This window comes from Centroberyx affinis, unplaced genomic scaffold (genome assembly GCF_046629955.1).
Source record: "Centroberyx affinis isolate AG114_WGS23_722 - 3 ecotype Tasmania unplaced genomic scaffold, CSIRO-AGI_Caff_v1 ptg000393l_1, whole genome shotgun sequence".
In the NCBI taxonomy this organism is placed as follows: Eukaryota; Metazoa; Chordata; class Actinopteri; order Beryciformes; family Berycidae; genus Centroberyx; species Centroberyx affinis.
The window spans coordinates 162,428-180,660 of NW_027279061.1; the positions used below are offsets into that span (position 1 = coordinate 162,428).

General features: G+C 41.0%; 1 protein-coding gene across 1 annotated transcript; it reads left to right on the forward strand.

Moving 5' to 3' along the window:
- The first annotated feature begins 850 nt into the window (after nt 1–850).
- Nucleotides 851–15,412, forward strand: cbsb (cystathionine beta-synthase b). Its single transcript, XM_071516153.1, has 15 exons — nt 851–905; nt 5,629–6,024; nt 6,787–6,893; nt 9,086–9,220; nt 9,576–9,655; nt 9,738–9,942; nt 10,090–10,181; nt 10,831–10,956; nt 11,127–11,211; nt 11,335–11,440; nt 11,721–11,798; nt 11,946–12,080; nt 12,179–12,287; nt 12,441–12,525; nt 14,196–15,412. The coding sequence occupies exons 2-15, from the start codon at nt 5,636–5,638 to the stop codon at nt 14,336–14,338; spliced, it is 1,875 nt and encodes a 624-aa protein (XP_071372254.1). The 5' UTR covers nt 851–905; nt 5,629–5,635; the 3' UTR covers nt 14,339–15,412.
- Nucleotides 15,413–18,233: the final 2,821 nt, after the last annotated feature.

Here is an 18,233-nt window from a genome sequence, read left to right on the forward strand (position 1 = left end):
CTGTGTTGGAGCCACATCTGGCACTGGCCACTGCAAAGTAAATTAAGGTTGGCTCACGCTGCAACAGCACAGGGTTGAAAGAAGACTGTGCTTCTCAGGAAAAAAATAAACAACAAACAGCCTGCATTTGATATTTTACCAGCTACACTGTTTTTAGTAAGGCCTCCAACACATGGTTTGTTCAGTTGTTCAGTTCATGAACTGAACAAACCATGGAGGCCTTCCTTGTTACTAAGGCTACTTGCCTTACTTTAAGTAAGGCAGTGTTGCTTAAATATTAAGACTGATTTTGAGGTATATTATTTTGAGGTAGTAAAGTTAGCCCCTCCCCCCTGCCTAAGCCTGGGCTAAGAATTTTGTTGCCACAGCAACAAGTCGGCCTAACTGTCAGAGTGAAGAAGAAGAGAGATAGTCTTTAGAGAAACAAACAACCCATTAAAGATCTACAACAATCAAGAAGTGGTAGGAACAGGTAAATATAGCCTAATAGCAAGTCTGACTTAAGGTCTATCTTTATGCAACTGGCCCCAGATACAGACAAGTGGCTTGTTTCTGTAGGCCTACTTGAAGACCTTACTGATAACAAAAACGAGTTTGTTTTGGAGAACATGTTTCGAGCATGCCAGGCTCACCAACCTCAAACATTTAAATTGCCTCTTTATTGGAGAGTCCTCGGTCCGAGGCGGGGGCCCGACAAGTATGTGAGCGCTGATTGGAGGGCGAAGACATAAACGCCCCCACTCCGGCCAATCCACGACGACATCAGAGTGGGCTTGTCCAATCGGGTTCGCTTGCGATGTCTCCCTTTAAAACGTGTGAGCTGCGGGCTGATGCAGTCTGTCTGCGCTGGACGGGAGGTCAGATTTGTAATTGAACCCACCTGCCACGCTTTTATTGACGAAAAGGTGAGTGCGCGTCTCTCTAATTAAACATTTAACGTTGTAATAAGGTATGGTTAAGATTTGTTTTCTCAGAGTGATTCAGCACGTGCGTTCCATCACTTAGGCTGCGCAGACAATGGCATTGCGGTTTCTTGACCCAACTGTATTGTTCTGTGTGTGTTTTTTTTTTATAAGTATCCCGAATAAGAATTAATAATTTACATTTTGCTGTTGTAATGTAACTTGAGGCTCCTACCAGTGGCTGATGAAACGCAGCTACGCCACAGCATCCTCAGACTGGTGGCCCATCACCGTAATGTTAATCTGTGCGGTTATTGCATCATCTTCAAGACTAATGCTAAAATTACACCAGTGTGGTCTGTTTAGATTTGGGACATGACACCAGGGATGTTATACACCAACAATCAGTTTCCCATTGAAATCCGCGAATTATAAGGTTGTAATCGGTTGTAATACGTTTAACATTTCGCATTTCTAACTGAAGAATAACTCACAAAGACTGATGTAGGCTAATATCAGTGCAACTAAAGAATTTTGTCATTTGGTTGCAGTTGGGGCTGTCTGTTGAATTAATAAAAGAAAAAAAGGTACTGAATGAAATGAAATGATCGGTGGCTGCGTAGCCTGGTGATAGTCGGACCCATGGCTTATTCAGATACTGCTATGTCATTTCCCATCACTGATTAAATCTTATATTGCTTTGTACAGAGAAGAAAAGGTGTTCGTGTATAGTATTATAACAAATACGGCTTTAAAATAAGAAGCAATATCTACATCATTAGTTATTTAGCCTAATAGTTAATACATCTTAAAGTTAGTCTCAATAATCAGCCCATCAAGGCCAGTGTATCCTACATGGAATAGCTTTTGAAAACTACAAACAGTTAGGCCTGGGCACAAGACAAGAGACTATCATTTCAATGTCCTTTTCCAAAGCTGCATCTCCAAATGTGTTTGGAGACACTTTCTGACACTTGGGCTCCTTATTACTTTGGATGTGACACAAGCTTTATTTTTTTAACAGTTCCATCCATTTTAGATGAACATGTATTAAGCCTAATATAGACTTCATTGTCCATAGCTGAGCCAGTCGTGTGCCATAGCTCACTTTTACAGATTAACCTTTGAACACCTTCATCTGATTTGGATAAAATCCTCCTATTCCAGATCACTGTGAGTGCTTCAGCCTCAGTCACTGTGTCATTTTACAAGATAAGGCAGTGACAAGATTAAAATGTGTCTCCTGGTATGTTCTGATATCCTTTGATCAAAGGCAATACACCCTCTGTAAATTGACATCATCCTCTATATCAGGGTTTCCCAAACCTCTCCTCGAGTACCCCTTGTCCTGCATGTTTTAGATCTCTCCCTGCTCCAACACAGCTGATTTAAATGATCAGCTTGTTAACAAGCAGCTTCAGGGGTTGATAAAGAGTTCATCATTTGAATCAGCTGTGTTGGAGCAGGGAGAGATCTAAAACATGCAGGACAAGGGGTACTCGAGGAGAGGTTTGGGAAACCCTGCTCTATATCAAGTGACATAGTGGTCAGTTGACATATACTGTCAACCTGACACTTTCTGCTTCAAAATGACATGGTACTTTATGAGAATTGACATTGTCGTTCTGCGTGTTCCTCATTAAGTCAAAATAATATAACGAACAGCCAATCATTTTGGCCACTAGGTGGAGCTCTAGTGGAGCTAAACTGAAAATACTTCCAGCGCTAGCTACACAAAATACCTCCAGCACTAGCTACACACTGCTTTGAAGTTTCCTCCCTATAGGATATGATCACTTGGCAAGGTACAGTATGAAATGTCACAGCATCAATTTCTGCAGATTTCTGTAGGATATCAGAAAGAGTTTTATAGGATATGAGGATAAAGTGGTAGGCTTCAGGCTAGATTTTAGAAGTGATGTTAACTTTGCCTTATCAGGAAATAAATCACCAGGAGTGTAAAAAGTACCCAGACATTATGTTAAAGCAGTGGTTCTCAAACTTTTTTGGTCAGGCCCCCCCTTTAAAACTAGAAAATCTGTGATTGGATCCCCCCATCATAATCCGTGGGGGTGCAATTGAGTAAAAGTCAAAAAGTTTCTACTTTTTACAAATCTTCTGATGGTGTCTAATCTAAGATCCACTCTGGTCTAATGGACGATCCTTGCACAACGACCAATCAGCATGGGTATGGGCGGGTTCATTTCCCATTGGTAGGGATTTTAGTTTATGCATCTTTGCCTGATAACAACATACCACTTGCCATCTGTTGTAAATTTCAAATTCTACATAAAGCCTAGAGTTTACATTTCCAAACATGAAATATAAAAATAAAATGTTATTACAACATTTTATTACATTATTGGGTTTTATTATATTGAAAGGTATTACATTATCGATAAAATGTTATTACAATATCAGTCAGGACATTGTATTACATTATTGGTCAAATTATTACATTATTGGGTTTTATTACATTTTCGATCAAGTTAAGTGCAAATTTTATTACATTTTCAGGCATTATTACATTTTCAGGAAATTATTACATTATTAGGTGCTACACCCCCCCTTCCCCCTTTGGTAGATCCTGCCCAGTGGGAGTTTGTACCAAAAATCCTCATTCAGGGAGTGTCTTGGCTCTTTCTTTATCTTTAGCTTCTTTTAGAGCCCTGGTAAAAATAAATGTTTAGTTGGACTGTTGAAGTTTGTTGGGGAGGATGACTTCATCCTGTTGCTGATGAAACAAAGAATGGCTCTTTCACCATCATGTTATATTACTATTTGAAAATTAGGTATAAGATAGCACTTTATTAATCCCCTTGGGGAAATTCAGTTGCCACAGCAGCAACTGGCAGAACAGTACCAAGGAAAAATAAATACGGAAGTTAATAAAAAGGAGGAGGTAATAAGATAAATAAAGGTAATGTACATACTATAAAACTATAGAGACAGTGCAAATAATGCAAATGAATGTGAATAATACTACTAACAATAATAATAATAAATATGTATATATAGGAAAAAATGCATTCATTCATTCAAATACTGTATATATACTGTACATATTCACATAGTCTGTGGAGTTCAGTTATTACTGCCGGTTAGGGGAAGGGTCTAAGTCCGGGGCCCAAGTTATTGTGAAGTGTGTGTGTGTGTGTGTGTATATAATGTTCATGTAATCCTCTTGGTCTTCATTAGTTCATATTCACTGCTGTCTCACTGTCTAATCTGTTATGTACGTGAGGGTGAGGGTACTCATGTGTTTGAGCTTTGGTCGTCTTGAGTACTGTGCAGTATCAGTTTCTGCACATTGCGTTATTGCCACACTCACGAGGAGCGGTGTCGGCTGCGGCACAGAGACACACCCCTATGGGTGCAGGGGCTTCAGGTTGCAGGGCCATGACACCAGCTGAGCTGCTTAAAGGACGCAGTCACAGAGCAAATCTATTCATAGTGTCGTAGTAAAAGGAAATGGTTTTGGTGTTTGTTAGCTGCTATAACCTGAGGTTCTCCTACAGAGAGTTGTTGTTGTTGGTACAAATATGTTGTTTCTTTTTGTTTTTCTGTGGGTCAGCTTTTCCTTCGCTGTTACTTGACTTGCTGACCAGCATGTGTTCTGTATGCACGTGTTTGTTTGTGTGTGTGTGTGTGTGCACATTTTACCTTCCCAGAGGATTTCAGGCAGCTGCCACTGTGGATAGATACTGTGTACTATATTATGTAACAGCCTCATCTTAATGGCTTGGCTACCTTACAGCCCACCAAGAAAACCTGTTGGGTGGTATTTTCTACCATGTGCAGCCCAGAGATAGAGGCACACACCAGCCTTAACTGTTAATACCGCACAGCCTGTTTTGTGGCATTAAGGTCATTGAGTGCAAAAACCCATATCGGTCGACTCATGTTATCCTGGACTGTATGGAATAATATTGATCCTTCCTCTGCCATCCAGCCCATCATGCTGTATGGGTGTACCGAATGGTTGAACTTTCTGTCAGTGCAACTACAAATTTTATCATTCAGTGGCTTAAAAGTCTGCTGCCAGGTGGTTGGATGGCTCCTGGAGGAGGCTTTTCATAAGTCTTAACCCTCCTCAAGGCCTTCATGGGGGAATATGAACTCAGCAATAAGGCTCAGGATGCTGAGCCATTTAAACAAAAAAAAACCCCAACAATACCAAAAGAACTGTCAGATATCTTACTCTTGATATAAAATGAATAGCTGCACAATAAACAAGGAGATGATGTCAACTCCATTTTATTTGTACCTGGAACTTCTATTTGGCATTTAGCTATGTTTAGCTATCCTGTCTTTGATGGTGACTTTGCACATTTTGCATTTTCTGGAGCCAACTAATCAGCTGATTGTGCATTATGCACTGTGTTGATGCATTTAGTAGATGACTATCTGTTTTGTCTTTTGTTGTACAAAGAAAATATTATTTGGCTATTCTGCATGTCAGTGTGGTCTGAACTATAGTAACTGTGGATGGATACTAACTGAATCCGTAGACCACTTGGACCTTGTTCTAGTGATAACTCTGGTTATGTGTCACCAAATTCACCCTCTGTCTTCTTATACAAATGAGCCGTCAGGTTACCTTACTTAGCTGTGTTTTTATGTTGAACCATGTGTCTCTCTGTAGTCTCCCTTGGGGTAAGAAAAGATTGAAAAGGTTGCTTAAGGTGTGTGTGAGTGTTGTAACACATGTCCTGTCTCCTCACAGGTGAGCCATGCCTTCTGTTCCTTCCAGTACAGAGTCTGGTCCTGTTCCTGCTATCTGCCCCCATGCAGCTAAGCTTCTTAATGCACACACTCTCCTCAGTGGAGATGCCATGACCAATGCGGTGTCCATCATAAATGCAGATGCCCTTCTAGTGCAAAAGTCCTTTTCTGAGACCCACATGAATGGGGATGCTAACATAGTGAAAAATGGAGACCAGGGCAGTCACAAGGTTCGGAATGGATCGTCCCAAGACAACAGGGGCGGCAGTGAGAACGAGCTGGAGAACGGAGATGTGGCTATTGATAAGAGGAGCTGGATCCGCCCTGATTTGTCCAGTAGATGCACCTGGAGGCTGGGCATGCCTGTTTCTGAGTCTCCTCATAGCCACTCAGCACGGTGAGACACAAACACTGTAACAAAACCTCTGAAAATACTGAAACTGTCATTTGTTGAGACGTTTTTATCTTGCTTCCACTGTTGATTGCATAATGGAGCATAAATTAAAACGCAACCTTGGTGTAACAGTACTGCCTTTTCAGCTACTATGTGAGAGGATTGTGGGTGAGGCATTTGTTATCTCGTTGTGACGGTTCAGTCTCCCAGTGTGTCTTAAAGGTGCAGATGGTAAATTGTTTACATATTTACCCTAAAGGTATAGGCATGAAATGTTACTTTTTACTTAAACATTAGTTATTTACAGAAGGTTTTCTTGATATGTTGTGCCATTTTCATTTTGGGATGTTTTTAGTAATCAATAAGCTGCATTTGGCTTTTGTTTTTAGAGAGCCAAATGGGTCACAGCTTATCACAAATTACATGCTTATATATTGGTGAACAAACCGATGTTTTTGGCATAACTAATCAAGAAAAAAATATGACAAAACAAAAAATCGTATTCCAATTAAGATGCAAAGTAGCACATTTTTACCAACATACTTCCTTAGTTCATTTACACATTTCAACTACAGAATTATCAAAAATTATTGTCAAAAAATGAATATTAACATGATTAATACGTTTCATTCTGATAGGTAAGAAGTAAATTTTGTTCACTGTTCCAACTGGTACTTCCTTTTGGGGAAGGTTTGGGATTTTGAACCACTACATATCTGAATAAGTTATAAGGTTATATACAAGTTTCTGTCCTCTACATCACAGCACCAAGGCTCCCAGCATCCTCCCCAACATCCTCAAGTGGATTGGAGACACACCACTTGTTCGCCTGAACAAGATCCCCAAAGCGTTTGGACTCAAGTGTGAGATCTGTGAGTAACTGCATTCATACAGCTTATACACAACGTCAAGATACGCAGACACACTCATATCCAGGTGAATATTCCCATATACTTGTGAAACATATCCAGTACGCACTTGTTAAAAGCATGATACTTGCTAATCACAAAAGCAATGAGATGCAATATTTCAAAATCAAACAAAAGTAGGCTATGAGAGAAGTCTGTGCTTGTTATCACACACAAAAGGAAATGCAATGGCTATAGGTGTATCTGGCCAAATTGTTTTACAAAACATTTTATAAAACATATTCTGTTCCACTGTTTGTATGAATTCATATTTTTACACTACTGTCTCCGAATTGGTCTTGATATCAGCTTTTGTTTTTCATCTTTTGTATTCATGGGCCAGTTTGACACCAACTCAGACCTGGAATTTTTTGCCTGAAATAACTCATAGACGTGTGTGTGTGTGTGTGTGTGTGTGTGTGTGTGTGTCACTGAGTGATTTACATATTGTGGAGCATCAGCTGGCTGTCCCACAGTTATTTTGTGTCACAAAGCCAACAGGTGTCACGTAACCCAGACACCTGGTGGTGTAAATGGTATGGGGAAGATGGACAGGGTCTGTAAGGATCAAGTTTTGTTTTTTTTTTCCTTTCAGGGAGCGAAGGCACTCTGCTCCTCTAACATCAGTAACTTTCTCTTCTACCGGAACAGCAAGAAAGTTGAGAAGGTTACAGAGTTTAAGGGACACAGAAAAAATGCTGCGGATGGATTTGATCGTAGCTCAGCAGTACTTGAGATTACAAAGTCAGGTCTTAACCACCGTACCATCTTTGGGCACAAGGCTATGAAAGGCTTCTTTCAGGCAATATGGCATGCAGACAAACATTATACTTAAAAATGGAGGAATTGCTAAAGTGATACGTGCAAATGGGAGAGCCCTCACTGCTTTTATCAGGGACCTTTGATACCACTCTCCCTTTCCCGATTGACTCCCTACTCCCTGCTTGTTAACAAGGGAACATTAAGGTATTATGTGTCTTGTTTGTGTCCCTCTTTCTCCCGCTGTGTGACTGTAGGGGTTTGTCTGAGGTTGTGGGCTCCCATGGACGGGGAGGTAAACATGAAAGACTTGTTGTTCTTTTGACTGGCAGAGATGGAGCCAACATGGTCAAAATGGAAGAGAGGGGGGGGGGGGCGGCATGAAGCGGTGGCTGGTATAGGGTGACAGCCATATGATTGGTTCCATCCGCATCCGTGTTCAGAAGCTGGGGTCAAACTGAAAGAGGAATCATAGGAGAAAAGAGAAATGTCATGTACTCCTTTTCAGAATCTAGATGACAACTTGGCCCATGTCATTGTTGCACATATTGGCCAACCTCCTGTATGAAGATGTCCGGGTGATTTCTACAGCAGGTACGCTCTTTTAACCAACAGCAAGGTGTTTGGGCCGGTGGAGACCTGATCGGTACAGTATTTCCCCAGCTGTACCATCTTGTACTTGCAGCCCTGTGGGGTTTTTGGGTTCACCGAGGATGAGCCCTGTCATAGGCATCAGTTTAAGCCTCCCAAAGAATGCCTTTTTACTCTCCCTTAATTGTTGGAAGTCAAGCCCTAGTTTGTTCCCATGGCTTAATGAGACAAAGAACCTTGTTTCAATACTTCCATGGTTTTCACGTGACTGGGATTACTCTTTGCTCTGTCTAGTTCACAGCGGATTTGTAGCTCGTAAGAATTTGTGCCATTTGGCTATTGTGTTGCCGTACGTGTGTAAGGAAAGTTTCATAGTGCATAGTTATGGGTTTCTGGTTTCTGAGTGCAAGGGAGAGAGAATGTGCGCATGAGAAGTTCTGGACCTTTGGACGACCCCTCCCTACTTGCGTTTCCAAAATCAGCTCATGTTAGCTCAGTCATTTCCCATAATACCCTCTGGCTCGGTCAGCTTTTACTGTAGTGGCTGGTGTTGCAAAGTATGAAGTAGACTAATTGATTGTGCAGGGATTTAAGAAATAAGGGTGTTTAGCTTAATTGGTTTGTTTCCCCTGGTGCCGCGACAGTGCTTCCGTAACAATGAATAAAAATGATGCAAAAAATTCACATACTACAGGTACTACATATACTTTAAGACTCAAAATGAAACAAACACACTTGGTAACCATAGTAGTCAGTGACTCAAAATTCCCTTCTCTGTGTGTGTGTGTGTGTGTGTGTGTGTGTAGTGGCCAAGTGTGAGTTCTTCAACGCAGGAGGCAGTGTGAAAGACAGAATTGCCTTGCGGATGGTGGAGGATGCCGAGAGAGCTGGGATCCTCAAACTAGGAGACACAATCATCGAGCCCACCTCTGGCAACACAGGTGCATTATGGGGAAACATGCAGGATGCAAAGTAGACACTCATTTAATGTTTGACTTGCGGCCAAATCCAGAAAAACTTGGAGAAAAGTTGGTGCCTCAGCAATCAACATGCCTTGTTGGCAGCAGCATAGCCTAGTGGCTAGAGAGACTAAACCATAACTTAAAGATCACAGGTTTGATCCCCACTGTAACCATGTGAACATCAAGCCTTGTCAACTGTCAGCCTCACTAACATTCCATTAGTTTATGAGTTGACCAGGTTTTAGATATCTCGTAAAAGCACAGAGTCAGTAGCATACATCTGTTTGTGACATGGCCAAACCATGACCACCTGTCTGTCCCTGGTTGATGGCAGGTATTGGCCTCGCCCTGGCAGCTGCAGTGAAAGGCTATCGCTGCATCATCGTCATGCCTGAGAAGATGAGTATGGAGAAGGTGAGGCAGCTATTTTTATATAATTCCCTATGTGGCAGATTTTGCGCCAGCGTCTTAATTGAAATCCGACCTTATCTTCCAGGTGGATGTGTTGAGAGCTCTTGGGGCAGAGATTGTGCGCACCCCTAGTTCTGCAAGCTTTGATTCACCAGAATCCCATGTGGGTGTGGCTTGGCGTCTAAAGAATGAGATTCCCAACTCGCACATCCTCGACCAGTACCGTAACCCATCCAACCCCTTGGCTCACTATGATACCACAGCCGAGGAGATCCTGGAGCAGTGTGATGGTTTGTGCTCAGATTTTTTTTTTTATGAAAGATTGACACATGACAGAATATTGCATTGTTTTCTCTGGTATATTTTAGGCACAAATAAGTACCCAATAATGAATCTCATTATGCAGTTTAGAAAAGCAAAGGTGCTTTTCCTTTCAGGTAAATTGGACATGTTGGTGGCTGGAGCTGGTACCGGTGGCACCATCACTGGTATTGCCCGGAAGTTGAAGGAGAAGTGCCCCAACATCAAGGCAAGGCACACACTCCACTGTGATCAACAACCTCTTTCAGTTGCCTTTTTTTTAAATTTTCTTTAATTTTTTATATAAATCTATGGCCATGGTTCGCTAATAGATAGACTTATGTTGACCTCATCTCTACCTGTCAATGGAATTTTACTCAAAGCTAATCAATAACCCATGTATCAAAGCACAAAATGCACAGTTCTATACTGCAAAGAGCCATAACACTTAGCCTGATCTCTCAAGGGAGGCCGTCTCCAAAGAACCATCATCATAAAGATTCATATTTATTAACTTTGCATGTAAAGCCATCACTCAATGTACTCAATGTACACTCAATGTACGTATATCCTTAACAGTGAAGTTACAAATGATCTAGTTCAGAGATAGGCAGCTATGTGTAATGGATGGCCAAGAGTACGCAGGTTTTCACTCCAACTAAACTAAACTCAAAGCGTTTTCAGGTTAAGTAGAGGACTTTTTACGACAGCATGCAACTGCATCTCATCCAACAGAAGTGGCCCCTCCTACCAACTCAGAACGCATAATCAGAGCTTTAAATAACCATCAGTGGGCCTATGTGCTTATATTCTGCTCATACAAACATCAATGACAATATTTCCACAGGATCATCAGTCTTGTCTGTGTTTGGTTTTAGATTGTGGGTGTGGACCCTGAGGGCTCGATCCTGGCTGAACCAGAAGATTTGAATGAAACCAATAAGAGTCTATATGAAGTAGAGGGCATTGGATACGATTTTATCCCCACAGTGATGGACAGATCTGTGAGTGTGAGTGTGTTCTGTGTGTGTATGCATGCGCATATATGCTTTTTTCCAGCAATTCAGAGCTTTTTATAATTCAGCCACAGTTGTTGTGTTTTGAGCACGAAATGCATGACATGCGTGAATATGAGAGCTCTGAGTTCCTGGTTTTCCCTGCCCACTTTTTTTAGGTGATCGACATATGGTATAAGTCTCACGATGAAGAGTCTTTTGCCATGTCACGCAGGATGATCAGAGAGGAGGGGCTTCTATGCGGTAGGTTCTGATCACTTGCCAACTGATGCCACTGAGGTTTGCCAACAATCATATATAGGTTATGAATGCCCTGTTCATTAGCTCCCTCTAATTACGCATTTTATATAATGCGTGTTTCTGCAGGCGGCAGCTCTGGCACAGCCATGGCAGCAGCAGTGAAGATGGCTCAGGAGCTGAAGGAGGGCCAGCGCTGTGTGGTCATCCTGCCTGACTCCATCCGCAACTACATGTAAGAGATGTAGCAAGAGATGGAGAGAGCGGGGCATCTAAGGCAGGGGGTCTCCAATCATGTGCAGGTTTCGTTCCGACCAAAGACTGCTGATTAGCGCAACCAGAGAGGAAGAACTAATCAGTGAAATCACCTGCTGTAGTCTTTGGCTGGAGTGAAAACCTGCAGACTCTCAGCCCTGCATGGCACACGATTAGAGACCGCTGACTTAAGACATGCGCCTGACTTGAAACCCTGAGCTTAATCTTCTTAAATTTGTTGCTGGTCTCTTTGCCTCCAGGTCCAAGTTCCTGAGTGACAAGTGGATGTGTGAGAAGGGCTTCCTCAGCCCGGAGGACCCGATGGTCTCCAAACCCTGGTGAGAAACATCAGTCACCCCTGTGGGTAAAAACGGCCAACTAGACCAAACCATGGATGGGTTTTAAATCACCCATTTCTCTGTCTCTGTTCCTCTGTCCATCCTTCCCTTCCCCCCACTCCCTCCCTCTCTCTCTCTCTTGATAAGGTGGTGGAACCTAACTCTCCAGGGTCTGAACCTGTGTGCCCCCCTCACCGTCCTGCCCTCAGTGTCCTGCCAGAAGACAATTAAGATCCTGAAGGAGAAGGCGTTCGACCAGGCCCCCGTTGTTGACGAGTCAGGGTAAATCTCTTTGTTCTAAAGTTACAGTACATTATCACAAGGACAATTGTCAGCAGCTGATAAAGGGGTTTGTTATCTGTGTGTGTGTTTCTGCACAGTATGATCCTGGGAATGGTGACTCTGGGGAACATGCTGTCCTCTGTGCTGGCTGGGAAAGTCAGACCCTCGGATCCCGTCAGCAAGGTGCTCTACAAGCAATTCAAACAGGTCAGTCAAATGCACGCACATGAGTAGAAACACGTGAGCATGGTTGCATGGCGTGGACAGACAAACAGAAATGCAGACATTAAACATATTTATGTAATGGATATTTCATATTTCATTGCCCATATATTCAATCTCACCTCACTTTGCTCTCAGGTGCGCCTGACAGACAACCTGGGGAAGCTGTCCCGTATCCTCGAGACGGACCACTTTGCACTGGTGGTGCATGAGCAGATCCAGTGTAAGCTACTTTGTCCTCAATATGACACTAGTTTTGTTATTGCTGTTCTCTCTACATTGTTTCAACATGCTCTCACTTGCCTTCCCACGCATTTTCCCATTCCTTACTCTTGATGTGCCTCGCTTAAGTCTTTCAGCCTTTCAGAAAGTTTCCCCTTCTCACTCTTTGAGAGCCACTATGAGTAGAGAACTCATTTCCCATGGACATTTGCTCCGTTCTGTTGGCCAGGTGACCATCCTCTCTCGACCAATAAAAACTCAGAGCTGCAAGGTTCAGGGGTCATTAATAATGCGTCTCCTGGTTCGTCTCCGAGTGACTGTGAGTTATCCAGTCACCAAATTAACAGCCCCGGCCAATCCAAACACTGTATAGGGGGGTCCCTTTAGCAAACTGCCCCTCATAAGTTGTAATAAAGCAGATAATGCTGCTTGAGCATGGCTTTATAGACTCTCTTAGATAAGATTTGTCAAATGTACATACAGTATGTTACATGATAAGTCTGAAAAAGCTTAGCTATCTTTTTCACAGCCTTGAGAACACAAGACGTAATCACCAATGCTTGCTTCAGTGTTTTTTGGGGGGGCAACCTAATTGACCCAAAGTCCACCAGTTCACACCAGGAGCCTCATGTACAGTGCCTTGCAAAAGTATTCAGACCCCTTGACTTTTGTTACATTTTACTGTGCTATGAAGTTATTTCAAAATGCCTTTATTCTGGATTGTCTGTGTGAGTTCTATGCAAAGCACTCTGTTCTATCTAGAAAACAAAACTGAGGAAATGTATGTGAATTGATAAAATTAATAGAACAGAGAAAACGTGTTTGCATAAAAATGTAACCCCTTTGCTTCGGCTAGTGCAGATCTAGTGAAGGGACCTGGTCTTAGCTTTGTTAGCAAGAAATACAGTAGAGTAACAGTATAAGTAACAGATAAGAAATGTTGAGCAAATGTTTGCTAATGTGGCAGTTAAGACCAAAAGGGGGTTGAATACTTAGCTGTATACAAAATAGATTTGTGTTATCTTAATTTTAGACTTTAATTTACATTTCTACAAATTTGTTTTCACTTTGATAGAATATAATCACGATTGAGTACATTTTGAAATGCGTTACTAGCACAACAAAACGTGCAAAAACCTAATGGATCTGAATACCTTTGCTATACAAGTCTTTATGTGCAGATTTCGTGCTTTCAACCAAATCCAAGCTGTCTTTTATGGGAAAAGTTAACTTTATCAAAGTCAGTGATATGCAGCATGTATATATCGCTCACTCAGGTAATTTTCTGTGATGTATCAATAGCTAAAATTATTTTCTATCATTACCTATTTTAAATAATGTCCCAAGAAACTAGATAATTGTGTAACTCTGATCCAATCCAGTCCAATAAGGAAAGTTAGCAACAATCCTACAGTCACTTGAAACGATAATAGAAAACTCTTTGGCTTCTAGTAAAAGGAAGATACTGTTGTTGCATAACTTTTTGCAAACAGATGGGTTTCAGTTTGTATAATTGCCAGACATAAGCAAAAGGGAAGATGACCATTTCTCAGCGTCCCGTCGTCAATCAGCCAAATGCTGGGGCCTTGCTAATCATTACCATAACAAATGTGCTATGAACATCTTGGTACATATCACTGTCTTCCTACAAACATCTCTGTCTCTCTCTAGATATGGCTGATGGGTCGGCCTGTCCGAGGCAGATGGTGTTTGGCGTCGTGACGGCGATTGATCTCCTCAACCACATCACCACGCGCGAGCGGCGGGAGCGCTCGCTGTCCGAGTGCTCGCTGTCCGACGACATGTCTCTGTGACCGTCTCCTGCCTCGGTGGTCGTGGATGGGACCGCCCGCGAGCCAACACGTCGCTTATGAGCAGCAACGCTGATGATGTAAACCTAGGAGAGGCTGTGGATTATAGTCTTAAATCATATTTTTTTCCTCTTTTGTTTTTCTCATCTGTGAAGGTGATTTATTGCGCGCTGTAATTTTAGGTTTATGCTTAGCTTGTAAATAAGCATTAGGCCATATGTAGGCTATTATTTAATATATTTTAAAGACTCCATCTATCTTGCCTTGATCATTTCTTCTTGAATGTAACTTGATTCTCGTGAGTACAGTATTTCTTTTTTTTTTTCATTAACATTAATCAGTAAGAATGCCTTTTAATGTTCAATGCTATGGTTTTACATCCGTTTACCTTGTAGTTAATGGTTATCAAGTAGCCAAACTTTTATTTTTTGATGAAGTAAGTATGGATTTGTTGGAAGCCTCACAGCTGCGATATGTTGTGCACCTTCAATATATTATGCACATTTCTTTAGTCTGTAGTTTTTGATTTGACAGCTGATCTGTAGCTCGATACAGGCAGGCGGGTTAATATCGCCACCTAGTGGCCCAAAACAGGGAAACCTTGTCGATAGAATGATGATAAAATGACTGAAATGACGCGGTACCTGGTTGTCACTTTGACTTGAAAGTGTGTCACTCTTACAAAGCACATTGAGATTGGTGAGTTTGGCGTAAAACCGCACTGAACCAAACGGTGTTGGGTGTTTTCTTCTTGTATTGGAACAAGACTTAATGAGCGGATGGTTCATAGTTATGTTTGGTTTCACAAAGCAGGCCTGTCTGTGCCGGGGGGGGGGGGATAGTTTGTTATACTTTTTTGTTTTTTTACTGTATGTGTGGTGGAACTTGAAGAGAGTTGTAGAACGTCCAAAGAAACATGGATATATGAAGGAAATATGAGAGGGGTTTGTTTGTTGGTGGTTTTGTTGTTGTTGTTTTTTTTCTTCAAGCCAAATATTCCCTGCCTGTTATTTGCCTCTTTGCTTAGGGTCCAATTTGCAGCTGTTTATTTCTTTTAGCCTGTGATTGTGGTGCTGTACTCATTTTATTGCTGGCTTCCAATAAATATTTGTTCTTATTCTACTGAAAATGTGTTCTTTTGAATTTGTTTTAATTTTTATTATTTAAAGTAATACATTAAAAAAAAAAAAAAATCTCTCTCTTTCTTTATTTCTCTCTCTCTCTCTCTCGCTCTCTCTCGCTCTCTCTCTCTCTCTCTCTGTATGTATGTATGTGTGAGAGAGATTGTGTGATCATTTGAATTTGTTTACCTAATATCCTTCTGGACTTCTCCAGTGCATAATGCAAGCAAATCAAGAAGTATTCAGACTCAAGATGTGCGAGATTTCCCTGTAACACCAACATGGAAGCATTTTGTTTGGTTTCAGAGTTGGAGATCTATACCATACAATTAGAGAAAGTATCAGAAAACCGCAAAAAGGTACATGACAGTCATAAAAGCCATGATAAAGACACAAATCAAGATTTTGAATCAAAACCTCAACATTTAATAACAAAAACATTCTCTTTTTCTATGTTTTTTGTTTTTGCTTTACTTTTTCTTTTTTGTTTTCTTTTGTCTGTGAGTAGAGGATTATTAGATCACAATGAATAATGTGAAGTATAAGACCCATATCTCCATAAGTCGGGTGCTATAATTAGAAATGAGGCTAATATTGTTGAAAGGAAACGTTTTTCTTTGGATAGAAGTCTCCTTGCATGCTAACATGTGATATTTGAATAGACCAGAGGGAGGCAGTACTAACACATGTATATTCTACAGTTTCTTGGTCACTCCCTGAACCACTGAGCTCAATATGGGCCACGCTGCCTTTACAAACAGTAATAGCATTTATTTTTTCACCAATCTGGTAATATTTCAATTCTTTGCTTTTCTACAATGCTTGCTCTAACTCTAGTGACTTTTTTTGACTGCCTTGTGATCGAAAACAGAGTTCCCTTCACACACATCTACAGTTTGTACAGTATGTGTCTGTTGTCTGTCAACAGCTGAATTAACTCTTGAGTGGCATCCAGTTGATCATAATAATGAGAAGCAGTAGCATCTCCCATCAATTTTTACTGGTAAGCAACCGGTAAAAAGTCTAGTCTCTGATCTCCATAGCAGCTTCACAGAAAACCCAAATTGAGTAAGTCTGGTGCTGAAATTCACAAACCTCTGAACAATCGGGAAAAGACAATTCATACTTTTTTTTCCCAATACTCCCAGTTAGCATAACATCTAAAAATGTTGCAAACAAATAAGTCCATTTATGAGATTTGTCAACATTTCAAAAGAGGTAAGAAGAGGGCAGTGTGGTCACATCTGAGAGAAATCTGTGAAGGTTTCAGGATGGAGCCTTCACAGGTCTAATGTTAATGGACATTATTCAATATTTTGTAAAAGTTTGAAAGACAAATGAACCTCTGTGACATTTTTTGCCTGAACTTTCAATATACATTTTTCAGTGAGCAACTACATTGCTTCATTTTTGTCTAAAATGTAGCAAATTCAGTTACTGCTAACACAGTCGTAATCTAGTTTCCTCCCGAGTACATTGGATATGTTATATTTTGAAAAATGCCATTCAGTAATAGATGAGTGGTATCTTTCATTCAGCTGTCTCTATCATAAATGGTAGTCAATATCAGTACATACCAAAGTTTTCTTCTTACATTTTAACATTGGAATCTTTTGTTAACAAAGTGGACAATATTGTCTCTTTATTGGGTAGTTATTATTCTTATTGTGTTATTGTGTGGCTTATTACACCACTATGGGTTGACATTATATCACAGACACCTTGTGACAGTCTTTAAGGGATTGTTTTTTTATCCCACCTTCATCCCTGACCAAGATACTCAAACAAACGTGGGAGCAGGGGAAAAACGCACTTGATGAGTGAAACCTTTTCAAATGACAACTGCAGTATCACTGAATATTGACTCTACATGGAGGTGGTGTTCAGTGTGCTGAACTGGAAATGAACCAACAGCTTCATTATTAACTAGTGAGGCTCAAAAGCAGCAAGCTAGTCATAACGTGTGCATAACACCCAGAGAAAACAGCAGACAGCAGATCATCCTGTCCTTGTCTGTCCTCTGAGCCTGGTCATTTGATCTGTCATCGTCTATCCTGGGTTAGCAGAGAGAACATCCCGGGACGACATTGGTCTCTTCCATTGACTCAGTGGTTGAGTCATTCTAATAAGTTCCTCCATGATATCTGGTCTGATCCGCTCCTTCCTCACACACAGACAGTCGGTCATCCAGAGCTGAGGCCAGATTCACTGACAGATCTTCAGAAGTCCTTAAGAAGTTTTTAAGTAGCCTCCTAAGTGTGATGCCTCATTATTTCCTTAAAATTAATCTCATACATTTAGAGGATTACCTTTTCACTGCAACAAGTTTAAGACAAATGGAAGGTCATCTTAAAGTTAAGAAAAAATTTTGACAACTTTACTTTCAAGAATCCCATTTATTCATTATTTTTTTCTTAGGAAGCAAAATAAGAAGTTAGGAAAATACTTAACTATTTTGATGATGGGAGATTTTTCTCCCCCCTAAGAAGGTTTTGTGAATCCTGAAACCTTTGTGCCCCTGCTCTGTTCTGTTCCTTTTGCTAAGAACCTGCATTCTCACATTTCACCCTTCATCTCCATGATGACGTACAGCATGTATCCCAAAGGTGTCACATGACTTTATTTACTGTAGCTTTGTTCTGGTCACTCTGTCTGAGTCATGTATGTAGATGCACTGAACATGCAATTCCTCCATGACATAACATCCAGAAAAGGACTCAATTAGCTGCACAGGCAATCCCCTTGAAGTGATACAACAGAACAAATTCTTCTGAGTA